Source organism: Diadema antillarum, unplaced genomic scaffold (genome assembly GCF_040938485.1).
Source record: "Diadema antillarum isolate AM-2024a unplaced genomic scaffold, OU_Dant_1.0 seq00001239_RagTag, whole genome shotgun sequence".
Classification (NCBI taxonomy): Eukaryota; Metazoa; Echinodermata; class Echinoidea; order Diadematoida; family Diadematidae; genus Diadema; species Diadema antillarum.
The window spans coordinates 269,620-297,500 of NW_027272026.1; the positions used below are offsets into that span (position 1 = coordinate 269,620).

At 39.2% G+C, this 27,881-nt stretch overlaps 1 protein-coding gene across 1 annotated transcript; it reads right to left on the reverse strand.

Annotated features, from left to right (window-relative positions):
- Positions 1-8,947: 8,947 nt before the first annotated feature.
- Positions 8,948-27,726, reverse strand: LOC139745184 (dnaJ homolog subfamily C member 7-like). The gene is made up of 13 exons (XM_071655593.1): positions 27,601-27,726; positions 24,877-24,965; positions 24,144-24,268; positions 23,469-23,582; positions 21,366-21,440; positions 19,860-19,978; positions 19,119-19,272; positions 17,673-17,837; positions 15,991-16,082; positions 14,640-14,713; positions 12,953-13,099; positions 11,710-11,862; positions 8,948-10,292 (listed from the first exon to the last, which is right to left on the reverse strand). Exons 1-13 carry the CDS (start codon positions 27,687-27,689, stop codon positions 10,174-10,176), a joined length of 1,515 nt encoding a protein of 504 aa, XP_071511694.1. The 5' UTR covers positions 27,690-27,726; the 3' UTR covers positions 8,948-10,173.
- Positions 27,727-27,881: the final 155 nt, after the last annotated feature.

Here is a 27,881-nt window from a genome sequence, read left to right on the forward strand (position 1 = left end):
TTCTGAAGCAAATAATTTTCACACAATAGATATAATGTACTCTTAAATGAATCCCACAAGGATTGGAACAATCATCCCCCAGCATTCCCACTGATCAGTTACTAGCCATCCCCTTTAAGCTAATAACTGGCTCCTTTCGAAATCTGTTTATGTTTAACTCTGTGTGCTTTGAGTGCGGATCGGCACAGAAAACTCCATAGCATTGAACGAACTGTCCAAATTACACTGGACACAGAACGAGTTAACCCTTTGGCCCGAATTCACGAAGGTGGTACAAATGAAACCATGGTTTAAACCATGGACAAAAACCATGGAGCGCCAAATGTCGCATGGAATATTTCGTTATGAAATGATTATTTTGTAACGAAATGACAACATTTTGTAACTAAATGAACATTTCGCCCATAAAATGATAATTTTGTTAACGAAACAGTAATTTTGTTGTCGACGATATGACCAATTTCTTAACGAAATATTCTGTGCGACACTTGGTGCTCCATGTTTTTGTCCATGGTTTAAACCATGGTTTCATTTGTACCACCTTCGTGAATTCGGGCCTTTGTGTGCTTTGAGCGTTGATTGACACAGAAAAACCCATAGCATTGTACACACTGTCCAAAGTCCCTGGCACAGAGAGGGTTACTACAGCCTCTACCCATTCTGTTTTTTTTTTGTTTTTTTTTCTTGTTTTATCTTTCCACACTGACTAAAAGAGTCCATTCAAACAGCTCAAACAGGGAGTGGCAATTCAGAGTATGTTAATGCATGTAAGTCGAGCTTCAAGTGGCTGTGTGTTTCTTTGGTAAGATGAGACTGAAAGAGATGTTGATACTGCCAAACGATTTTTCTTATAAGTTTTTCCGGTTCTCAAATGACCTTGCAAACAGTATCCACTTTCCCTTCCTTCTCTATATGTCATTTTACCCAGTCCTGGATAATATTTCTGAATTGCAACCTATTGGCACTTCATGTTTTCATACACCTTGCTAATGCCTTCATCGAAACTTGCCAATCGACGCCAAAGATCATTCGATCAAACAGAGGCGAATTCAAGATATTAATTCAATTGAAATTTATTTTTACATATCATGACATGGAAAAGTGAACGAACATAGATAGAGAAATTAATCTTCCTACACCACACCATCAGCAGATTACACATGGTAACAATCTCCTGCATACACATCATAGCATTACACGAAGAACACAGAAGTAAAATGCATGAAGGAGTTTGCTGTTATTCATGTCTGGTTCCCATGGAAACACCGATTATGTCATTCCTCTTGTATATCTCACAAGAAATGTACACCTCATGAACACTTCTTTGTTAGGAATTATGCTAAATGAATCATCTCTTTGAGGTTAAAGGGATTGGTGTGCATATAACACTAAACAGAGTACCATATTTCCTGGTGTATCAACATCATTCCCCCCCCCCCTCCAAAAAAAAAAAAAGGGCCTCAAAAATGGGGTGTGGTTGATGCATGGTAACAGAGGATGCAAAAATCAAAAAATGTATACATTCTGCAGCATGTTTGCAGGCATATTTAATAAAACTCAGCATGGCAAAGACATTTCCAACTCCTGCCTGAAAAGAATGATGTTCAGCAGACAAGACAGTGATTCTGAATTCATTCTGAATACAAAGACAAGACAACCTTTTGATGTTATTGTAGGTGTCACGCCTGCCACTTAAAAAAAGAAGAAAAAAAAAAAAGAATAATGATAAAATAACAATCTCGCCAAAACCCAGGTATGCAGTTGATGCATAGGTGCAGTTAATACACCAGCAAATATGGTAAATATTTCGATGCTGTCAAGTATACACAACCTTTAAAGAATCCTGACAAAAGAAAAGAACAATCCCAAAACATTTAAAATCAGTATGAAAAATAATTCCATGGATAATCAATATACTGGTGCATTCATTTTCAGTTTCTGCTTTCAAGAAATACTCCAGACTAAACTGTAAATTTTTTCCTTCCCTTAAACCTTCCATACTAAACTAAACTCCTGCCTTAGTACATTAAGGAAAGTACAGTTGAACCTCTCGTATCCGGACAAGTCGGGACCGGGGCTCATCCGGATAAGGGATTTGGCCGGATACGGGAGACTCAATGCTTTATACATGTACATAATATACATACACATGCACAGTAGCCCATTGTAGTACCACATGTAGTAATGTGTATACTGCAACCTTTTCATTGTTACACTCAGTAACAGACCCCAAAATAGAGGTTCGTGTTTGCAAAAATGAAATCATTTTCTTTTATAAATTCTTGGGATTATTTACCTAAATAACTATTAAGAAATGTATCAAGTATATGTAATTCATGTGTGTTTGTGTAGGAGTTCTCAAGGAGTTGGGAATCCCCCTTTCCTCCCGTAATTATTATAAAAAAAAAAAATCACGGCGAGATTGCGTGCGTATAACAGAGAGATCCGGATAAAGGGAGGCCGGATAAGAGAGGTTCAACTGTAATTGCAACATTCAGTATAGAGAGATATCTCGGGGAGAAAAGTTACCTGCATTTTTTGAGGCACAGCACAAAACTACAACATTAAAACAGATCACATTAATGCCAGAACACACCCACATACATGTACACGTAAATAGCTTTTTGTACAGTTTATAAATCTCTCTGTATATATCATACAAACAAAACAGTTCTGGAATCCTCAGCGTCTCCAAATCACACGAATCTGTGAATGGACCATGCACGATCCATTTTAAACACTTACTGCCCTTTCATAACATGTCATGGGTCCTCTCTATAATGTCAAGTACAATTCGTACAGGTCTCCTCCTACATTCATTTTTATAATTGAGCAACTCAAATCCACTGATTTCTGCAACTTTACATCCAGTTTCACCCCAATCTGATAATCAATTACCTACCCCCCCCCCCCCCCCCCCCCCCCCCCCCCCCCGAAATAGTTGCATTACCATTAAACCAGAAACACTCACAACATAAAACTTGCAAATTGGCACTGGCATTCAATGCTTTGCATAGACAAAACTTTCCCACGCATTTTACTTCCACAAATCTTGGCTCAATGCGAAATTCGTTAAGAGATTCATGCATATGAAAATTTCTGGTTTTACAGCACTTTTCAGTGTTCACATGTCTTCTCAGGCTAGTTGTCTTATAACCATGCACAACAAACCCCCTATTATATTTAATGAAACTTTCACTCATTTTTTCCAGATTACAATTATTATCATTATCACCTTTGTTTTGTTGACATGCACATAATCTGGGGCACTTGTTTATATTTCAATCCTGCAAAATGTATAAGGAGCATACCTGGGCTTAATCATTCATTGATTCACACCAACAATGTAGCCCTATGCCAGTTTTCTAAATATTAAAGTAAGACTTTTTGTATTGGCATACACTGAGGCAAATGTATGCATGCATACTTTCATGGAAATATATCACTTCTTTTCCTTTTCATTCCATCTACAATGTACTTGGTTATTACCTCAGCTTTAGAACACATAAATTGATTAGCCATGAGCCAGGTGTAATGGACAAGTTTCACTGAAGTTGTTAAAAATGACCAATCCACTGGACAAAATGACCACACAGGGATATATACCAGCATCATTTTCATGAGTATAGTCATCTGTTGGATTGGACGGACACATCTCAGGGCTGACCATGACAAGAACCCAAATCCTTCGTGTCTATGAACACCGAGATCTTTGAATAACTTTTAGGGCTAGGGGCACAGCTGTCACTTCCACACCAGCTCCATTCTCATCAAAACCAATACACAGGAAACCGAGATCCACCCCTGAATCTTAAGTGATTACTTCACAGAATCAACTTCCTGTTACTTCCTAGCAGGTATACAACTAACTTAGATGCAAACCTGCATGCCAATGTAAAGATGAAATACTTCTTTGACTTTTGACTAAAACAGCAAAAATATGTGAGAGTACAACGGTAAAGCTAAAATTGCCAGTATGTATGTACTGTCTATCATAGGTGGTTTCCTAATTTATAACAGAAAGTTTTCAATATTTCCAGGTTTAAAAACACATCCCTCTCTCCCTGTCTACGCAAAAGAATGGCTATATATATTGTGCTCCTTCACATATATTTCTCCTCATCGACATGTATTGCTTTCAGCGTGCCATGTAAGTCACACAATATCCAAATAACAGGTGAAAGAGGTTATGTCCTGGCCACCACAGGTGCCAAGAAATAAGGATGCCTCAGGCCAACAAATGCACAAAAATTGGAAAAAGAAAACGAGGGAACATAAGAGCCATAAACATATATAAACGTAAACATAATTTTGCAGGTTTGGTCACACTCACATGGAGATGGGTAGAAAACAGGGGTGATGGAATTGAGCAGTCTGCAATGGTTTGCCTGTGTGGCGAAAAGACGCTCTACAGGAAAAAAATATCGTTACAATGTACGTGTGAATGCATGTCGACAAAATATACAGTTGACTTTGACTGGTATTCACAGATATCCTTTGCGGTGCATTAAAGGTACTGGACAGCAACAATGCACGAAACATTCCATCAGAGAAAGACTGAAATCATGTTTGTCATCTCTGTTGGGACATGCGGCCGCATCTCGATATCCCACCACAGACATTCGGATCTGAAATTATACGAGGACGGCGTACGACAGAAATGTGCAGCACATAGTTATTAAAGAGAATGCCATCAGGGAGTCTACACAGGGAACTGAGGCACTGGGGAGAAAAACAAAACAACAAACAAGCAGAAGGGATCTATCTTCTCTAAACATCACTACCCCTGAAACAGCAATATTTGAGCTTTCCTCCTAGCAATCCATCAAGTACTGTTCAGTGAAAATTAATTAGTACATAGCAGACCACTTGAAATGACCCATTTGTACTACCATTAAAAACAGATCTCCAGTTATTTGCATGCACAGCTAAAGTATAGTACCTTCTGCAATGTGACTTCACACATCCAATTCTTTCCTAATCCCTATTTTTCTTTGACTCTTTCTGTACTCATGCAGCATTATCCTGAACATCTCGGCTAGATACACTCCACCGAACGTTAGAAATGCACTTTGGAACATTCCTTGTAAATCTGCCTATGAGGGACGGCAATTGCTCAGTCCTACTCAGACTGAGAGATTCTTCACACAGCACTTTCACTGTACTGGCACATAAATGACAGCTAAAACTGCCCGATTCTATAGAAATCAACATGTCTGTCCCCAACAAGTGATGCAGCTGTAATGGACTGTGGTAGAAGACGGAGACAGCAGATAAGAAGTAGAAGTAGAAGTAGTACAGGGAACCCTGTAATTGTGAGGACATATAAACCATGACGATTACTGGATGTATTAGTGGGTGAATAACGGTTTATATTGTTATATCGGGTTTCTCACAATATCTGAGAACGAGAACAAAAATATAAAGAGTCGGATCCTGCAAATTGCATCGCTATGAAGGGCTTCGTTATATGCGATCTCTTTATTAATAAGGTTCCACTGTAGATGTTGTGTAGGGGTCAAAGGAAAGGAATACGAAGAGAATTTGACAGATGCATAATAACACTGTAGGAGTAATTTTAGCTCTTTCTGTTTTTGCTAGAGGGTGGGGTCAAAGGAATCATGTTGCACGCAGAAAGAGAAATATTAATTGCTCTGGAGTAGAGTGAGTGCTAAGTATAACTCTCAGGAAGTCATATGAAAACATGATAGAAGCCGAGCTCCATATGAGAGTATTAGCATTGTATTTGGCTTCAAAACATTTGTAATGTGAGTGTGCCCAAGAATATAATGATGCACATACACCAATACGAAACAGAGATGAAATAGAAGATGGATAGTAATCCCTTGAGCATCTTTCTGTGCATCACAGTCACAGAGTGATTCAAATCTTAAACAATGACTATTTCCAGATACCATCCTGGTTGCTAAGCAACTCCTCAAAACCAAACCATGAAATACACTTTCCCTTATGAATACTGTCCATCACTAAGGAACATAAAATCCAGTTGCAAATCAATGCCGTTATGCAACCACAATGTTGAAATTATGCTCACTGCGGTATTCCTGCACAGGTTGACATGATACGAAATCTACGTCTCTAGCTACTCAAGATAACTGTAGAATGTGAAATATTCATACGAGTCAAATTCAATGTGTTTGTAGTGAATTTCACGTATGTGTGCACTTTGTTTAACATGATTCAGACTGATTACACGATAAGAAAATTGCATTGTATGTGCACAAGATTCAAAGTAACCTGGCCAAGCCCTAAACCTGTCTGGCACCCACATTATACAGACTTCGAAGTATAGAGTGCACCATCTGAGACGGGTAAAGGCAACATGTGTACACAAACACTGAAAGTGTGATACCACGAAAATAATGCTGGCAATCCGCCTAATGGCAACCATCAATCAATATGCACTGTGCCCGTCACACTGCTTACAAAATGTTTCCATCAATTAAAAGTTCATGTGACAGGTGGGGCTTACCACTATAATGGACCGAGCAAAGTCTTACTTTCATAATGAACGACCCCTCCTCCTCCCCCCCCCCCTTCAAAAAAAAAAAAGAAATAAAAAAAGAACTAAGAGTCTTCCTTCCTATCAAGAATTAGTGTCACGTATATCCATTTGGCATTACTGCCACACTTTTCTTCTACTATCAGAATCTTATGAAAATATGTTACCGGTATAATGAGTAGGTACATTTAGTTATATACTTTTAATGAGTCTTATCACCCTAGTGGCCACATTTTGCCGCTGCTCGTTACCAGTGAACGAAGTAAAAATGTGATCTGCACTTTGATGAATCTTTCTTTAGCAAGATCTTCTGCAGGTGGCAGGCTGGCAAAGGATGGCCGTGATTACACAGATCAATTACATCTTAACCTTTTGGCACCCTATTGACCGATTCGGGTTCGTTGAGGGCAGCAGACATTTTACGGCACAGGGCGCAGCCATAGTGGGTGTATCAGCCGACCCCCCCTGCTTTCCCCCACCCCGGGCAACATGTTTATCACGCACTTGTAACAAAGGTTCGCGCACTAAGCAAGCATTCGCGCACTCAGTACGACACGCCCATTGGCTAAAGCAGTTTTTCATTCTGCGCGCGTGCTAATGTAGGGAGAGGGGTGGGGGAGTGTGGAGGGGGGGTCGGCTGATACACCCACTATGGCTGCGCCCATGTCAAAAATACACATAGCGCGTCACAGAATCGGTCAATACAACCTGCAGGCACTCTCTATACTTTGTGTGTGTGTGTGTGGTGGGGTGGGGTGGGATGTAAGCTGACAACTGACTGTAAAACTAATAAACATTACATGAAAATGATTATTCTCAACATCCACATCAGTGCCAACTTGTATGAAATATCCAGCTCAGTATGAAGTACTGTATAAGCTGTTATTTTCGCGAGGGTTTAATTTTCGCGAATCACAGTCGGATCGCGAATTTAACAACACGCGAAAATATCTCCATGCGTGCTGCTCATAGTGCATTAACTTAAGCGTCGGTGACAATACGTGAAAACAACATCTCGCGAAAATGCCTATGGCCTTATCATTCACGAAAATATCTGTACGCGAAAATAACAGCGTATACAGTATACAGCTCCCTAAACTGAGCAGAGGTTTGCACTCTTTTAGGCTTCGAAGCGCTGCAAAGTTATTGTAAAACAAGGTATCTTCGCCGCATGAAATTTTTACTTACGAATGGGAGCCAACAGCCTTCTTTGCGGCATGAAATTTTCACGAATTGTCACTAGCATTCAATACATATGATGAAGACAAGAACTTTTGCGTGTATTTTAATTTCGCGAATCTTGGCAAAATTAGCAAAATTAAAATGCAAGCGAACATACCTTGTTTACAGTAATCACTTTGGAACAAGCACAATCCAAATTTCAACGAGGTGACTGCTCACACAGAGATCAATGTGTAGGTTTTGTCTTAACTCCATCACCACCATAGAGTAAAAGTGCCAGAGTACACATTAATAACAGGAAAATCAGTATACAATATTGAAGTGTTCAGAACAGATATCTGAGAGTGATTCAAGAGATACAGATGTGACTTTGTTTACACAAACAAATCTTTTATATGAAGATGACTGGAAAAAAAAAAGGCTTCAAAGCACCATTGCAAGAAATAAAGAAAGGTACAAGTTAACTTTTACTGGTGACTTCAAGAAGAAGCCAAGTAGAGGGCTAACTCCTCATATATGTAACCTAGAAGAAAAAAAAAAATATAACACTGGCATCATTCCGTGTCTTAGGTGAGCTTTATTTTACAATGATTGATGACCATGGTCAAAGAATATTGCAAACTCTTTCAAACTACATTAAAACATTAGCTGTTTTAACTGTTTCCTTCTTTCTACAGACCTTGGAATAACAATTGTTCAATGCACTCAGAGCACATCTGTGCACAAGGACGTGGAATGATTTACCTCGTACGCTACATCAATTCCTATCATCACATCCTAATGACGTATGCACTCCGAATGGAACGTATAAAAAGGCAAATTGCAGTAATACAAGGATGAATTAATCTGTATCATGGCAAGCAATACAAGTACATATACACTGTATATCAGAGCTATTTAGCATCTTGTGCCTAAAAAGGAGAAAACTAATGTGGAAAGCTGAACCTACTTCATACAGCAACACAGGTAATCTTGGCAAAAACTAGAAAGCGCTTCAGACTAACAGACTGGGGAAGGTCTAAAAGAATTGTACAAAAAGATCAGTTACATCGCTGCAGCTTTCAAATTTTCAGGTGTGTGTATTTTCCGAGATATTGGGGTGGGGTGGGGTGGTTGGGGTGGTTTGTTTAGTATATAAGTGATTATCATTGGTTGTATCTTTATGAGTCCTTTTTCCACCCATTTTGCAATGATGCAGTCGTGTCCAAGAGCTTTTCTGTTTCATATTTTTGCAGTCTCTCTGAAAATTCAAGCACTTGGAAATTGTAACGCTCAACTGGAAGGGGTGATATGAGTTGCAGACTAACTTGTGACATAATTAACAGCGTGAAATGATCAATTTGTTTCCCATTTCTTGCTATCTTTCAAACAATGGGCATTCCTCAAAATTCATTCTAAAATAAAGCTGGTGTAAGATTCTACAGGCAAGGCATCAGGTTTCTGTAATATAAGCTAACTATGCTTCATTCTTTCACTCAGCTTGTCCTCGGTGGAATTGAAGATTGATGTGCATGGATACAAAGCACAAATAATATTGTTGCACTTGTTCCACCCCATAAAAACTGCACAATAATTATCACTTGCGCATTTTATTCAATATCTTAACTAAAGAATGTACAGTGTAAGTACCACATAAGTCTGCAAGCTGCAAGATCCAATAGCAAACTGCCCCGATACGCAGGTGAAAATAGTAAAGAAATTACAATACCAGGTTTATGACACATGTAACCATAGTCTCATTCTAATACAAACCATGTCTGTTCGTGATTTAAAATCTCTTGAATTTCAACAGCCTGAGTGGAACTAAATACAGATTTTAATACGGTTCAAGTTTTCTCGCAGTGCTGTCATGTTTTCTACATCAGCTCATTTGCTGAATCCTTGGAGTCACATGTTTTTAGACCCCTCATTGTAGATTTTACACAAAATGCTTCTAAAAATCACCTAGAAATCCTGGCATGACTTGAATGAAGCCCGATCACTCCACATAACCAGAAAGCATGAGCTTGTTAGTCCCGTAAGTATTACCATCATGTCTGCAGGACCACCCAAAAATTATGAAAAATCTATTACATGAATCAATGAAGTTAAAAATCGATCAAAATGGTAAAATATAAAAACTACAGAAGATACACAATTCACAAAGTTTGTTGATTTGTGCATTGCTTCCTCACAATTCTGAATACCAGTTGTATTCATTCTCTCTCTTCCCTTTGAGCAGCTCATTCGATCATTCTCCCCTCTGCTATATCAAAGCAGTGTGTCGCTTCTGCTTGCATCTGAGAGGCCAGTCGCATCAACACGATATCCCGTAAACATCCTCTGTGGCCATGCATTATGACAATGCGGAGACACGGATGCCTAGAGAAGGTTCATTGCTTTTACTCTCTGATGTGTTGGGCACACAAATGCCCACACACCTAGTCGTCCACATGAATATTGTCGGTGGGTGTGTCTTTTGAACCACCTCAGAATTGGAAGTGGTAGCCACCGGGGAATCCCCCTCCACCTCCCCCCATGTTGAAAGTGAAGGGGCCCCCGCCGCCGCCAAAGAAGGTCTGGAAGATCTGGTTCGGGTCAAAGCCAGCTGTGGAAGGAGAGGGCCGTTGGATGCGAGTGAGTTCACATTCAAACTATTCTCACCCAATGCAAAGTTGATACATATTCCTAAGGGTGAGATCTTATAAGTATATTCTCTTCCACTGATGTGAAAGTGTACTGCTCATCTGTCCCAAACATTTATTTGGTATGTGTGTGCATTTCCTCACTGAGTGAACCTGTTGTAAGTGCAAGTTCTTGCTTCAGTCTGAATTGAGCAGGTACATTTACAACTGTCTCAGTTTAAAAAATAGTGACGTAATTATTCCTTTCTTACTGACATCTCAAGGTGTTCACATTAAAAATAAGGCACAAAAACCATAAACATGTTTACAAATTAGGACTGATATTTCCGCAAGTAAGTCAGGAGTAATTACGACCCCCAACCAAGCTGCGGAAGTAAAGAAACTGGAGAAGGAGTTGGCCAAATGCGAAACATTCGCCAAAAAGATCTGTCGGAAGTACTACGACCTCAGAGTTTACCTGATTATGGTTGCTACATGATCTTTTTTTTTAAGTCTGCATGCCATTCCATGCCACTGCATGGACAGGCTTCGATCATCACCGTACTAGCACCATTCTACGTACCCACTACTGAACGGGGAGGGTACGTTAGGAATTAAAGTTGGTTTATCACTTCACATTTTTTGCTCAAAATTACTATAAAAAAACCCCCCAAAACAAAAACTCTTTATCTCAGCAAATTGCATTAGGTAGACAAGTTTCTTAGGAGAGCTTTCCGATATATTGGAAGCAACTTTCAAATGGTGGAAGATGAATTTTTAAGTCCTTCCCAGTACTATGTCTTAGTTTTAACCCGTTGAGGACGGACTGATTTTGCTACAACACGCATTTCCCACAGACCCCTGCCCGAGTATACTCGGGACTCGTCCTCAACGGGTTAAGGAGAATGTACAGTACTGGTTGAGGTGAGGATTCAGCTTGTAAAGTTTTGCGAGATATTCAGAAACCACTCTATGAAATGTTAAAGAGCACACAATTCTCAGGGGAATCAAAAGTTTATTTGATGGAAATCGGTTCTGAAATGACTGAGATATCTAAAAACAAGGTAAAATAAAGGGATCCTAATAAAAGTTGTGGCCTGTCAATTTTATTAGGATCGCTTTTTTCGATATCTCAGTCATTTGAAGGCCAATTTTCATCAAATACATGTTGAATTCTTCTTAAAATCACATGCTCTTTCATATTTCCATAGAGATTTCTCATTATCTCACCAAAAAATATTATAAACCTGAATCCTCACCTCAACCTCAAATTCTTATGCAGCTTCAAAGCTGATTGCATGCTTTTTACCATGTTGAAATAAATAAATCAAATCAAATCACAACAGTACTGTACAGTCCCTTTAACATGATGCACACAAAAATCTTTGTTCGTTCCCTTACCACCAGAGAATCCATCCATGTCGTCCAGATCCTGGCCGCTGTCGTACATCCGCTTCTTCTTGCCGTCGGAGAGGACGCTGTATGCCTCACTGACCTCCTTGAATTTGAGCTCCTCCTGCTTCTGCTCCTCCGCCGTCTTGCTGGAGTGACGATCTACGGCAGAAGAGGACAGACGGACGTAATTACTGGAGAAATCTCGAACTAGAAAAGCCTTCAAAGAGCACAACCCTCCGCTGAGCATCCCATTTCCACCCATACTCGTATACGCATGTTAAAAATTGCCCTAAAATCCCAATATAGAAGCATTTTATTTACGCCATAAGCTTCCAGCTATGCAGCACCTCGCCTGAGCAGAGCACGCGCTTTAGAGTGCATATGATGATGATGATGATGATGAAACAGCATTTATATGGCACCATTTATCAGTAGAATCATTGTGAGGTGCCCTGCTCCCACAATGTGTCACACATCACTCACAAAGTTGCTGGAAAAGATACGTCTTTAGTTCAGATCTGAAGGTATTGAGGTACAGTGTATGCAAACCTCAAATACACGCAGCTTGAACCCAAGTCCATTGAACCCATCTGCCAAAAGATTTTGTTAAAATCCTTCAAAAATCCACACCAATTCTGGATCACTACCAACATTTAATTATCGGTTCCTTATGTCACTATCAACTTTTCCTCCAAGTTTCATTCAAATCCATTCACAACTTTTTGATTTATTTTGGAAGAGACAAACAAAGAGACAGACAAACAAACAAACAATGAAAGCATAACCTCCTTCCTTGCTGGAGGTAATGATGCAGTATTGGATTCCTTGGGTACCAACTAAAAAATGTGCTATTTTGTCTCTTATTCTCATTCCATACATCTTTCATCCCATTCTCATTCTTTTCTCCTCCCATTCATCATTTTATTATAGCTCTGACATTCTTTACTTTCTCCTGATCACCTTTAAATTTTACATCCATATGCATACCATTAGATAATTGGAGCTAATAATATATCAGTTTACAAAGCACAGATCCTTTGCGCATACATTTTTTTTTTTTGCCCTGCAATAGCTCCTGATATACTTACACAAAAGTGAACAGTAAAATCAAGAAATGTTAAATCTTGTCCTTCATAAGAGGATGGACACATTTGCTTGAATCAGATATATTATAACTGTATCAAGTTGATAGTAAGCAACTTTGGTATCTGCTTGAGAGTGTGGAGGTGTGTGGGCAGCTAATACATACCCGGATGGTGGAGCAGAGCATGTTTCCTGTAGGCTTTCTTGATCTCGTCATCGGTGGCGCTCTTCTGCAGGCCCAGCGTCTTGTAGTAGTCTTTCCTCTTGCTTTTCTTCTGTTCCAGCTTCGCTTCATGCAGTAATCTCTTGTTTTCTGGTTTTCCAACACAAGATATAAAGACAACGAGGTTGTAATAGGCAATACTCCCGATTTATCCAATCAACAGGCATGGCGATACAAAGCAATTAACTCGGCCAAAGCACATGACCTCGAAGCCTCATTTGCATAAAGTAAACAGCTTGTGTATGCAAAACTGCTGGGGAAGTGTTGCAGGACAATCGCAATATCTCGCCTTAGAAGCCATCAAATGATAAAATCTATACAGCAAATTGAAGGAGAAACTATTCTCTAACTAGCAATGTTAGTTAGTTTGGATTTTATTGAGGATAAACCTGTGAAAATAATGTCGAAATTTAGCTTCAAAAAAAAAATTTGGTCTCTAAAAAAGTGTTAATTTTCAAAATTTTCTTTATTGCCCCAAAATGAAACTTTTATATGACTTGTGAAGTATGTACATACTGTGTTTCAAATATTTTTTCTGTAATATTTGGGACATGGTCATGTTGGGAAAAAACCGAGACCACTGTCATTTCTGACCCGTGTGAAATCCATAGTGTAAACAGTATGCAGTCCGATGTAGCGGTTTTCGTGCTGCATGAAACAGTTGAAGCACATCGCAGGGTTCCTCTCTCGCCCACTCACACCACCCTGTGGACCAAAACCGAACCCTGTCGCCTTGCGTCGAACCTGACACCGCTGATTGGCTAAGCGTGCGCTGACCAGTAGAAAACGCATGCGCAGGAGGATGATCTAGTTGTATATGTCCAGTATTTTCTCCTAAATTTGGTTGTCTTTTTGCTCTGACTTTCACCTAACTACTAATTACAAATTCAAAAGCTTTGGCCTCTTATCAGTGAGTTAATTGCACCGTATCGCCAGGCCTGTTAACAGTTTGTTTCAACCATTGTAACAGGCAATTCTCCCCATTTATCCAATTTACAGCTTGTTTCAACCAATCAATCAATCTTGGATATCTCCAAATAAATGGAAATTTTGCTAGAGTATTATGGGGAATTAAATCACTGGAAGAAAATGAAAGATAATTCTTGACAGTGAGGGGGGGGGGGATTTGCTCAATTATGATCTCCCAACTGATTTTAAGCAATGAACTTTCTCTCTCTCTTTGCATTTTACATGCAATAAATAACCCCTTTGAATACAAAGGCTATTCCATTCATGTACATCCTAATCCCAAGACTCAACAAAACATGCCACACAGGAGTAGAGTTTGCACAAAGAGAAACATGAAACTCTCTCACATACTCCAAAATCAACAATAGACTCCCTTCATTAGTTGGAATAGAATTTAAACCTTCTTTATGATGGAGAGAGAATAAATATTACAGATTTCAAGTGAATTCATTCTGACCCACTAAAAATTCCAAACATTATTCTCAGTATATGAGGGAGGTTTATTCTTAGGTGACATACAGTTGATTTTTTTTTTCCCAATGGGGTGTAATACTGTTAGATTTGATGCATGATGTTTGGAGATATTATTCTTCAACCATGCAAAATTTCACGACTTTTGCAAAAAGGGATATATGACCTTTCATACTGAAGGAAGCCTCACCTTTAGTCCTGTCCATTTGGAATATTTTGTCATAATCTCTCACTGCTTCATCATACTTCTCAGAATCCATGTAGCTGTGGAGGGAAGTCACAGTTGGGAACATTGTTATAGTTATCATATGAAGTTGAAAATCTAGAACCTTAAAGGACAAGTCCACCATCATATATACAAGGATTGAGAGAATGCAGCAATATTAGTAGAACACATCAGTGAAAGTTTGAGGAAAATTGGACAATCCGTTCAAAAGTTACGAATATTTTAAGTATCTGCGCAGTCACTGTTGAAAGAGAAGACTACTACAGTGTATGATGTCACATGAGTACAACTATATAAGGAAAATAAAAAGAGAATTTCACAAAACTTTACTTTTTGAATAAAGTGCGCATTTCTTCGACTTGCTACTGACGTATGTTAAGGGTAATATTATTCCCCCTGCTTTCTGAAAGAGAGAAGTCGAGTGTTCTTTTGTTATGCCAGAAAAATGGAAATATGTTGAATTTTCTTTATTCTTTCCTTATATCGTTGTACTCATGTGACATCACAAGCTATAGTAGTCTTTTCATCCAGCCGTGACTGAGCAGAAACTTAAAAAATTCGTAATTTTTTAACGGATTTTCCGATTTTCCTCAAACTCTCACTGATGTGTTCTACTAATATTGCTGCATTCACTCAACCCACATGTCTATGAAGGTGAACTTGTCCTTTAAGATCTGGAGTGTAATTTCTACACTGCGAAAATTTCCACTTTACTGTAAACTATTGAAAAAAAAGTACAGTGATGAGAAAAACACTTGCATGGGGAAGAAGGTGCAAATGGTGTACATAATTATGGAGGGTATATTATTCTAAAATAGTGCATGAATGACACACACCCGACACATTTTTTGTTACAGAAAATGAAGTGTTTTCATATCGTTGGCACTCCTATTCAAGAAGTTGCTGTTATCTTGCATGACCATTAAGTATAAGAAAACCAATAAATATCACAAATTGGAAATCGAACCAATGGCAAGTCACGCCATAGATACATCAAGTCGATATTCAAATGAACCAGTCCCTTTGGTGCCACAGTGAATTCAACTTAGACCGTGGTGGTTTTTTTTTTTTTTTCAGGATCCACATTTCACGAAAAAACACAAATGCTGAATAACCTTTCATGAAAAAACACAAATGCTGAAAAACACAAAGTGTAACAATGTCACGATCCAGATACTTCCAGACAAGTAGTCATTTCATTGCGTAAACAGACTTTGTGGGAAAGTTTTTGACATCAAATGTCAGCAATGTGCCTAAGGTACGCTTTATTTTTGTCACATGAAGTTCAATTCATTCACTGCGAGTTCTTCCTTACCACTTTGCTCTCCTTAAATATGCCTTCAGGTAGTTCTGGTCTAGTTCAATTGCCTTATTACAGTCCTCCACGGCTTCTTCCAGCTTGTTCAGCTGCGGAGCAAAACACACCAATGAGAGAAGAGTAAGCACAAACAGTTTTGACTATCCAGAGGAGAATCTAACCCTATTCATACAGAAAACAAAAGAGAGAAAATAATTTTCCAACTCAAATTTGATTAGCAACTACAGCTGATGAATGGAGTTCAAATGGTTTCCTGCACACTTCTATAGAAGAAAACTGCTACTCAAAAGATAATGCATGGCAAACTGCAATGCAATACCAGGAAAATTATTCCCTGCACACACACGCACACAAAGAAACATACTCAAAGAAATGATTCCACTGGTTCATCCAATGTGCAGAGCAGCCAAATATACATTTTGTATCGAGAAGCTGTTTCCACTGTAGCTGGTCCATTGTAAATCAAATTCTTCAGGACCAGCAGCTAAAAGCACATAATTTTTTAGTCTTAAAATGTAGACTGCATCAAGTTTGCCAGACATTGAGTCATAAAAGATGAAGATATAATGACAACAAGTCTGAAACTAACGTGTGAAACAATGACGCCCAAATTTCAGACAAAAATATGTACAATGTGGCTCAGTTACATCATGTAACTTGTAAGTCATGTATTGCTTCAGTGGAAGCCGATTCAGATCAAAGAGAATTGACAGGAGTTCTTTAGAAGGTGTGGGTTAATTCTGCTGGAAGGAGATTGCCTGCACTGGCACTTTCTATGTTTCATTTTCAATTGATATCACAACTAAATCCTCATTTGACTTTATAAGGGCACTAGAAGGAAATATCAACAGATGAGCAAGGACGAGATTTGGATCAACCAACATAGCAGGGAACACCATCAAAGGAATTCAATACCAGGGCTGTCAACATCTTAAATTGAAATCAATGATATTCCACAGAGCAATCAGGGGAATACTTGTGTATTACATACAACTCTATGGGCGAATATGATTCCAGAATGAGGGAGACATTCATATTCTCCTACCCTGACATGATGTGATATCAAAGTTTTAAAAGACAATTTCACCTTACTGTACATGTGAATTGAGTGAATGCAGCAATACTAGTAGAACACATCAGTGAAGTTTGAGGAAAATCGAACAAGCCGTGTAAATGTTCCGAAATTTCTACATAGTCACTGCTTCATGACAAGACTTATACAATAATATGAAGTCATATTCGTAAAACGATATAAGGAAAACATAAAGAAAATTCCACAAAATGTCATTTCTGCGTAATGTTATGTTATTATCATATCACTTGTTATTTACACATGTTAAGGGTAATATTATTCTCCCTCCTTCTGAAAGAGGCTAATCAAGTGCTCTTTTATTCTGCAAGACAGGAAAAAAATATGAATTATCTTTACATTTTCTTTACATCGTCATACACATGTAACATCACAAGCTGTAGCAGCCTTCTCATTCAGCAGTGATGGCACTGAAACTTAAAAAATTCACAACTTTTGAACAAATTGTCTGATTTTTCCTCAAACTTTTGCAGATGTATTCTACTAAAATTACTGCATTCTCTTCATCCATATGTATAATATTAAAGATGAATTTGTTCTTTAAGGTAGCCTCCCGGAGAATCAGGGAGACTTGGGGACTCTGCCATACCTTGGAGCAGACTACCGCTCTGTTGCAGTACAGCTTGGCGTTGGTGTAGACGTTGTGGGGGTCTATTGAGAGCGCCTCGGTGTAGGAGTCGTAGGCCTCTCTTAGCTTGCCCTCCTTGAAAAGTGAGTTCCCCTCATCCTTCTTTGCCTTCATCTGTTTGCATTTCTGTGATAATTCCAGTCGAGATCAAAGATATTAGTGTGAAAGCTGGCTATACGCATTTCCCTCTTACGGTTAAAGGACATTCGCTCCTACAACAATTGCTTCCATGAAATATCCGCAATCAAGTCAAACATATACTCTACCCACAAACATAGCCCTAACCCTAAGCCTAGTCCCCCACATCAAATTGAACCTAAAGCCTTATCACAACACAAACCATAACCCTAGGTCCTTGGAGAAAATAAAACCAGAGCAAGTGTCGCAGGAGCGAATGTCGTGTCACCCACCTCTAATGGGACCTCTTTAACCATTACAAGGTATTATTCTGCACCTACATGTATAAGCAGAGACTTCAACCCCACGCATCTCTGCAAACCTTGAGATTCCCCTACCTGGACCCTCTGGCAAACTGGAGACATGCACACAATAGCATGTACACATAGAGCACATCAAGGGAGCCAGGCTCGTCACTTGCTGCCAGGGCCCATGGCTTGTGGATTGTAGATGTTCTCCAATAGTATCTTAGTTTCAATACATGTGACAAAACTGAAGTTGGGTGGGAGAAAGATAATGTTCTAGGCAGGAGACGCACAGCTAGATTGAGAGAAATTCAAACAACTGGGACAGCAGAAGATTTTGTGAACATGGCTTTTAAGCAGGAAATCTCCCATCAAATGAAGATAGTTGGAGTCTCTATACGTGAGTAAGTACACATGTCATACGTTTCACTTGTTCTACTGGATAGAGATATGGGGATTGAAGTTTGCAGTGACCTGGACCTCATTCACCCTTTTGGCCCACATGTATCACTGGGATAACTCTGCATTCCCTACAACACAAGGTTGATTCCTGCTAAGTCTGATCAGAGTACATTTATGAAGAAAATAAAAAACAAAGGACATAACATCCTCACAATACAAAAAAACAAACTTTAGCACTTGGTTAAGATGAGCTAATGAAAGCTAAATTAATGCCATCAGGGCCACAGTGATCACTTAAAGAAGCTTTGAATATTCTCGCTTTGGTCGTGATATGAGGCAGCACCCAAGGATTGTTACAAGCAACAGACATTGCAAACATCATACCACTTTCATTTTCAAAAATATTGACTCCTGGGAAAAAGTTGTGAAACAAACATTTTCCAAGATGTTAAAGTCAGAGCAAAGTCCTAAAGCTTATCGATGTCCACATACATCATTCTCATAGTGTGCTTGCTACAAGCGGAAATTTAACCTGTACAAAGCTGTATGGCAGAAATAACCCAATAGAATTTGAGGGCATTACCTTGAATGCTAATTTGGCTTTGGTGTAGTCCGGCGACAACCTAAGGACGTGCTGGAAATGTTGCTGGGCCTTGTCGATGTTGTCCTGATAGTACAGACTCAGTCCTCGCACGTAGAGGGCGTCTGGGTCACGAGGGTCTTTTACTAGTACAGCACTGCATGGTGAAAGCGAGAGTTTGACGAGTAAAGTTAGTTTTAATATTTGGAAGAATTCAACTTACAGTGTACCAGCTGCTATGGCCACATTCAATTACTATATCACGTTGAATGTTATAATCAATTCTTTTTTTGAGTCAATGCACTTGTTTGTTTGTTTGTTTTTTTCACTGCACTATACAGATATTTGAGTGAGTGCAAACATATGTATCATATTATTCAGAGGAATTGTAACAATTATTATATCACTGAGGTGAAAAAAAACCAACCCATCCCGAATAAGTTTTTGGTCTCTAATTAAACCTCCACCATGATTTTTCTAGGCCTTTAAAAGTCTGACTGCAGAGTTCAATCAAGATGATTTCACTTAATTAAGTTAAGGGCAGTCTTGTAAATAACATAACCTCACTGACAAATACAGTTTTGATTTCCACTGGTTCCTTTTTTTAATTTGTTTTTGCCATGTTTGTCAAAATGTAGATCAGCACTTGCAATTTTACAGGTACATTTGTAGAGAGGGCAAGCAACTCATTCAAAATCTGTCAAGACACATAATATAGACATTTTCTCACACGTCGCTACTCACTTAACAGCCTCTTGCGCCTCTGAAAAACGTCGCAGCTTCAGCAGGGCTTCAGCTCGCCGCACCTTGAACCTTACACAGGCTGGTGAATGGTCTATAGCCCTCTCCATATCAAATACAACCTGTCCAAGGGAAAAAAAAAATTGGTGAATATAGAAGGAAGGATAGTCAGGTGCATGCCCTTCTGTATTAACAAAAAATACAACAAAAACAAAAGCTACTAGACCTACAAATACACACAATCACTTATCAAAACTGAGGCACATTCACACATATGTATACAGAGGAAAGAATGTGTCCTCACCTGATATCCAATGTATGAGCTTAAGCAAAATGTTTATAAATTGTGTCGCTTTATATGCTTGGTGCCAGTAAAGCATGTATCACACTGACAGCTACGACTGCAGTCAGTTGCTCCTATGCCGTAATCTACATGTATGTCACAGATTTATCATCTGGATGTTTATATTCTTATTCAAACATCCATGGCACTGCTACAAACATCACCAATGTGTGGGGAATACAGTGTTATACCCCTTTCATATTGGCATCCTCGGATGTCACGCCAGACTCGCGTCTGGGATGAACACGGCGTGACTGACCTCCCAAATCCTTATGTAAACACGAGGTACAGCCCATGGTACCCTTTCATATTGATCTCGAACACGGCACGAACTCGGCACACGTTCCCATAGCAACGTGCCGGGGACACGGTCCCGTGATTACTTGCGGCCAGCTTCCCGCACTTTTTCATGAAAGCGATAGTCTGGCAGTCCACCAAAATGCCGAATCCACGAATTTTTCCAAATGCATTAAAACAATACATACATTTTACAGCTGGCAGCAATCAGTACAGTGTATGTATAGCCACTGATGGCAGTCGTCAGTAATTATGTCAATTACTAGTGCAGACTGACCCAATTCTAAGCAGGTGCACCTAATCACCTTGTAATTTCTCACGTGAAATGAGTGTAAAAATTGTTTAGACATAAATAAAACATAAACTATATTATTTTGTAGTCAGCACATATTTCATTATTCTTTCTTTTTTTTGGTATTATTTAATCATTTGCTGTTCTTACAAATTTGATATCTGTGCATGTCGGCAAACAATTTGCTATGGCATAATACGATAAATAAACGACCATAGTATATTGACAAAGCACACACGTGTAACTGTATACATCCTCGCGCGCGCTCGCAGTTGTGTTTATCTGAGATTTCCGGTTCCGGTTGTATGCCGTGTCCGTTCATATTGGCAGCGTCTAGCATGAACTTCACGCCGTGTTCATCCACTGTGCGTGCTGTCTTCACGCCCAGTCGAGCTTTCATATTGACAGTGGTCTGGGATGAACATGGCACGTCCTCCGGAGGATGTGCTGTGTTTTTGGCCAATATGAAAGGGGTATTACATTGTATATCCTAGCCTCTTTCAAACATGCCCTTTCTTATAGGGTCTTTGACAATGACTATCAGATACACGTACCTTGAGTTTTTCAAGAAACTCACCTTCCTATAATCACCAGCATTAAATGCCTTATCTCCAGCTGCATCATGAATTTGCACAATTTTCGCAGCCCTCATCTGCAATGAGAACAAAGACATTAAAACAGTGACAATTTACTGCATCGTATGAACAACAACTAACTAAAATAGTACTATTCAATGTGGTATGCCAGGCATATTCAAGATCTTTACATTTTTCTTGCTATGTTATACCTGTGTAAAAATAAAAATACTTTGTCTGCTACTTTGTACGCAAGAATTTGTCATTTCTAATGGCATGTCAACAATAGGCAAAATCAAAAACACACATACAGCAATTGATCTCCCCTGACTAGAGCATGAAACTTGATTGCGGCAAAATTTCCTTTTTTATATTGCAGAGCAGAAAGTCCCGAATGACAGACTCAAAATAAAACTGAGCAAAGGAGGAGTCTAAATTTATGCAACTCATTAAATTCCTTACACAACAATTCTGCCCTATGGCAAGACATCTGGCAACAAAGTAATTCACAGGTATGGGTTCTTGTTAGCATTGTAGTTTCAGCAAAAATGAGAGACAAAAAAAAGATAATAAATTTACATGAGGAAAACACAACAAAAATCAACTAAATAAGTACATGAAATAATATAATTAATACAAGTATGAGTGCATCTTATCATGCTGCTTTTCATTGCCAGGGGTGTTGGTAATAGCATGGACCTATATACAAGGTCCATGGTAATTGGTACACATCCCTAATGTGATTGCAGTTATGTATGTACATGTATTATATAAATGCATGTGAATGTGTACTTAAATGTATGTATGCATACAATGTATTGATGCATCCATGTATGTACAATATATGTGTAAGTACTATGCAAGTATAATGTGCCTACCAAAACATGGTCCCATTAGAAAATGCTGCACGTCATCAATGCACTGTATGACTTATCTCTTACTTTGAAGTATTCCCCACCAAACATGGTCTTTGAACTCTGAGAAAATTTAGGATAGACTATCAAACACAATCCACAACGCAGTGTTAAATCTGTCATTCCACAGGGGGAGGGGCCTCTGAAATGTGGAATTATGTTGCTTCAATCGAGAAATGCGACACTTATCAGCAATGCATGGACAGCGCTGACTGTGCCACACACCCTTGCCAAGCTAAGCTGCCAGCTTATCAACACTGCATATTTTGCTCAAACTCACAACCACGCACAAACCAATCGATAAATTGCAATATGACACAGTACGTAGAAGGCGTAACATGTGTTTCCATTCCTCACTAACATAGCTTATGCAACATGGCGACTAAATGGCAATGTTTCGTAGGGATTTTCGAAGCAAATTCTGATTTTCCGTTACAGTTGTGTCTTCAATGACATGTCTCCTCGACCTGTTCAAGAAGTTAGTATGCATAATCATGACGAAGAATACCATATTGCAGTCTGTTTGGGGGTCAGATTTTGAATACTAGCCATTTGCGAGAAAAATAGCGATAGATTTGTCATAAAATTTGTATCATAGCAAAGTTTGCACAAGTTTGCTGTACTGCATTTACAGTACGAATGCTTATACCACTATATAAAAAGTTAAATGCCTCAGGGAAAAACAGAATGTTTTCCAAAAGCGCTCACATCATTGTATAACAGTAAAGTTTGAACAAGTTTGCTGTACTGCATTTGCGTACTACCGCATATATAATAATTAAAGGTTAAATGGCTTTGAAAAACAATGTTTTCCCAGAGTACACACTGGCCCGAATTCACGAAGGTGGTACAATCTTGTCCATGGTTTAAACCATGGACAAAGACTGTAGTTTTGTATGGGGCACCAAGTGTCACATGGCCTATGTCATTACGAAATCAGTCACTTCGTTGACGAAATGATCCTTTCGTGGACGAAATGTTAACAAAATGAACATTTAGTAATGACATTGGCCATGCGACACTTGGCGCCCCACACAAAATAACCGTTTTGTCCATGGTTTAAACCATGGACAAAGATTGTATCACCTTTGTTCAGGCCAGAGGGTTTACACAATACCACACATGGAGTTTATGGAAAGAACCAATGCTGATGCTATCTATGACGTCATGGTAGGATCATTCACCCCTTACCTCAGACTGGGCCTGCTTATTGGTGGGTTCGATTTCAGTCACTCTCTGCAGAGCTCTAATTGCTGCCTCCACTGACCCCAGAGCAAGCTGGCACTTGGCTTCCCGTAGGTGACCCTGTACCAATGTAGGTACCAGAAATACAATCAATTCATACTCTAAAAATACTGGTTTATGACCAAAAACAGGATTAAATCAGAAGAGTATCAGCATTGCAATGCTTATTCATTATGAGAATACTTAATATCATACACATAAATAGTCACTTTTCTTTCTCCCCCTGTCAAATATCTCTTCTACTTCATGAAATATATGTGTGAAAAACTGCACACTGCCAACAGGGAAACAATTAAAGAAATACTATATTCTTGCAGCAACATATCTTTATGCAGGGTGTGCCTCTGAATAAAACTATACTGATTCGGATTTTCAGTGATAATGCCTACAGAAACCCATGCAGCAAATTTCTTGGCTCTTCAGAATCTCTTGATACATTCCTGAATTTGCTTCTATCTGAATAAATCATTATCTCTGGCGCTTGACAATTCAAAATGGAATCATGATGATCCATGAGTCATGTTTGGAAAAAGAAACGACAAGAAATATCATCTAATGATGGGACAAAGTCAAATACGATTCTTGCAAATCATTGACATCAGCACTCCTCTGGCCTCTGACCTTGACCAACTGGTCATCCAACTTGACCGAATGCTGGGCGTCCTGCAGTGCTTCGGCATACTTGTCCAGCATCATGTATGCTGCTGCCCGGTTCGTGTAGAAGCTGGCACATGTTGGGAAAATTTCTGTTGGATTGTACAGAGAGAGAGAAAAAAAAAAGGTTTGTTGGTGTGATTGCTGGTTTACCTGCTGACAAGGATGTTCTGCATCTTCAGTTACTTAATTTTATTTTTTCAAGTGTTTTCTCTCCTTAACCATGTCCATTCTGATGAATCAGAGACAGTTGCTTTCAGAACTATCATGCTAGAGTAAAGATGTGCTCTGTAGAATAGTTCTGCTCCTTGCTAGTATATATTTCTTCAGAAGGGAAGAGAACTCTCACAACTATTCCCCTAGTGTTTACATGTACTTACGTATTACAAACTATAGTCCTGCAATAAAACAACAAAACAGCAATACAACAAAATGTCAGAAAGGGGACTTTTTGTTTGTTAAGGTATCAGAGAAATAACTTTATGCAACCAAAACAACTATATAGAGGCATTCATAGCATGCCTTAAAAAATATACTTTATTTCTGAAAATGAAATGGCTGTCACCTTCTTCTTCCGTTCATTCCGCTTCGTTCAATCCCAAAGATTCTTGCACATGCCTTGGCAAGGCCTTATTACCTCTCTAAATCTAAGTTTGACAAGTGTTCAATGATGTTTTTATTTTGGTAGTTTTCTACTTACTAATAGCCTCAGAATAGAGCTTGATGGCTTGGTGGTATTCCTTCTTCTTGTAAAACGTGTTGCCTTCATTCTTCTTGGCTTCAGCGAGGCTGCATCAAATATGGAGAAAATAAAATAAAACAGAACCACACCTGTATTATATCGCTCCATGAAGAAGGATGAGTCATTTCATTCAGAGTATAGACCAGTTTCATGAAGCTAGTTTGTCAAGTGAAGAGCATCCCAGCATAGATAGTTGGGAAAGAGCTGTTGCAGGGATTACAGTTATGCATCTCATCAAGGGTCAAGGTTCGAGGTTCAAGGAAGGAGACAGATGTACGGTAGTCTGATGGGATTTGGCAGTCCTCGCACATTGATTATACGTGTAGGGTCTACCAGGAACTAATTATACACAGCCCAGTTGCTGTAAATACGCGCCAGGGCTGTACCAGGATGGTGCACAACAACAACGCGAACACAAAGCGAAAATGCCGATCGCGTTGAGTTTTGATACTTGAAGTCGGACGATCGTCATCCCTAATGGTACGTAAACTCCGAACGACCGAAGTTTGTGCATGCAATTGCGCAATGCCAGACTCGGTGCTATATCCATAAATGTGTGGGACAATAATGCCACTGACTGAAACACGTGTGTGTGTGTGTGTGTGTGTGTGTGTGAGTGTGTGTGTACGCATCAAACACAAACATTGTGACCGCGACCTGCGGTGATTGGAGAGAGGCCAGAAGACGCGTGGCTCTTTTGGCCTTTCTTCATGTGCATGCGCACTGAGAGTGTGGGTCCATTCGGAAGCTCTCGTGGCTCGCTCGGACAGCCATTTTGGGTCAGGAGATTTGTAGCACAGAACTCTTGTAGTCTAGAGTGTTGTTCGCTGACCCATTGAGCCAGCGCTATTCTCATTCGGTGTCACTACATTCGATACAGAATGGGGGAGGCAGTGTGTTGCATTGGTCTCCGTGCCGTACAAACCACTCGCCACGATTGTATGCCTTTGACATAATTTTTGCCACCTCAAACTCACCTAAGACAATCTTCATTGATTAGACTTCATGTCTATCTTATCAATATTGACATGTATACACAATTAACAACTTACCAAAAACAAAGATTACATGCAGCGTGTGCGAACGGTACATCATCTTTCACTGATGGTCATTTTGAATAATCGGGAGTTCACACAATCGGAGCTGCATATCATCTTCCTCTTCAGTAAGTTGTAAATTGTGTAGGTCCATATCGATAACATAGACATGAAGTCTAATTAATGAAGATTGTCTGTAATGAGTTTGAGGTAACAAAAATGATGTCAAGTATCAAAACTCAACACGATCGGCATTTTCGCTTTGTGTTCACTTTGTTGTTGTGCACCACCCTGGTACAAGTGGTACAGCCCTGTCGCGTTTTAGTTTTTACAGGGACTGGGCTGTGATCTCTGTAGTTTAGTTAAAGGACAAGTTCACCTTCAATACATGTGGATTGAGTGGAGGCAACAATGTTAGTAGAACACATCAGTGAAAGTTTGGGGAAAATCCGACAATCCGTTCAAAAGTTCAAAAAAATATCTGTGCAATCACTGCTGGAGGAGAAGACTACTACAGTGTATGATGTCACAATAAATACTCAATCGTAAATACTCAATCATGAGTGATACACGCCATTAAAACCAAAACAAAAAAAAGTCACATGCATACAACGATATAAGGAAAATATAGAGAAAATTTCACAAAACTTGACTTTTTGAATAAAGTGCACATTTCCTTGTCTTGTTACTGACTTATGTAAGGGGTAATATTATTCCCCCTGACTTCTGAAAGAGAGAAGTCCAGTGTTCTTTTTATGTGAGAAAAGTGAGAATATCTTGAATTTTCTTTACTACTTTCTGTACAATTGTAATAGAATTTGTATACAGTTGTACTCATATGACATCACAAGCTATAGAAGTCTTCTCATCCAGCTGTGCTGTGACTGAGCAGATACTTCAAAAATTCATAACTTTTGAACGGATTGTCCGATTTTCCTCAAACTCTCATTGATGTGTTCCACTATAATATTGCTGCATTCACTCAACCCACATGTCTATGAAGGTGAACTTGTCCTTTAACAAGGAACACGTTAAATTTATTGCTGCTTCTTTTCCTGTAGAGTGTAGGCTGTTGTAGCACACACACACACACACAAAATGTTATGTGTGATTGTGAAGTGTCAGGAAGTTTAAAAGGTAAAATGTTTGTAGCTTTGTCCACAGCCAATATTTGTTTTGACTTAGTTGAGCCATGACATGAGCAGTTGAGTAGATTCTATGACTAAAAAATTACCCCTCTAGGCCCTCATCTCATATAAAGCCATGTCCCACTTCTACACTAGATTCAACACAGATGTCACGACACAAATGTCAGGAACATAATCAAATCGAAGTAAAAATATAAGTGGGCTTCCAGTGGCAATGTCAGTAGTGTGGCAAAGCTGTCGTTCTGTTGCAAGTTGTGCTGTGCTGTGCATGCTAGGCAGCTAGGCGCGCCGCCCTGCCCGCCGTGCCCTGCCTGCATTCACCGGCAGGTTAGTGACCGTGTCCATGGAAGTCGGTGCCGACTCTACGTAGCCCTCTCATGCAATTCACACTGTTCCACAACCGACAACCATTTGATCAACGAGCAATACCACACTCTCAAACAAAAATTCAACGACTAAAATATACTCAATGAAAGCATATAATTATGGTCTCTTACTCTTGGTCGGTTTCCATTCCATTCTCCTCGACATTATCTTCACTTTTGGCATTTTCCACCACAGTTTCATTCTCGATAGGGTCACCCATTTTCGCAGTTGAATTAGAAAGGGAGCTTGCTGCTGAACTCTCGATCTCTCATGAATGAAATGCCAATTTAGAATTAGTTAATAAGAGATATTTTAGAACTCATGTCTGTAGCAAGTGATTACGCCTATTAATATACATAAAATAAATTAACTACGAACAATATTTCATGGATTTTATAGAATCGCATACAGT

Coding starts and splice junctions, on each gene's coding strand:
- LOC139745184 (XM_071655593.1), bottom strand. CDS start 27,689: ATGGGTGACCCTATCGAGAATGAAACTGTGGTGGAAAATGCCAAAAGT. Junction 16,083..17,672: donor GAGCGGTAGTCTGCTCCAAG/GTATGGCAGAGT, acceptor TTTGCTCCGCAG/CTGAACAAGCTGGAAGAAGC. Junction 11,863..12,952: donor TGCTCTGCTCCACCATCCGG/GTATGTATTAGC, acceptor CTTCTGCCGTAG/ATCGTCACTCCAGCAAGACG.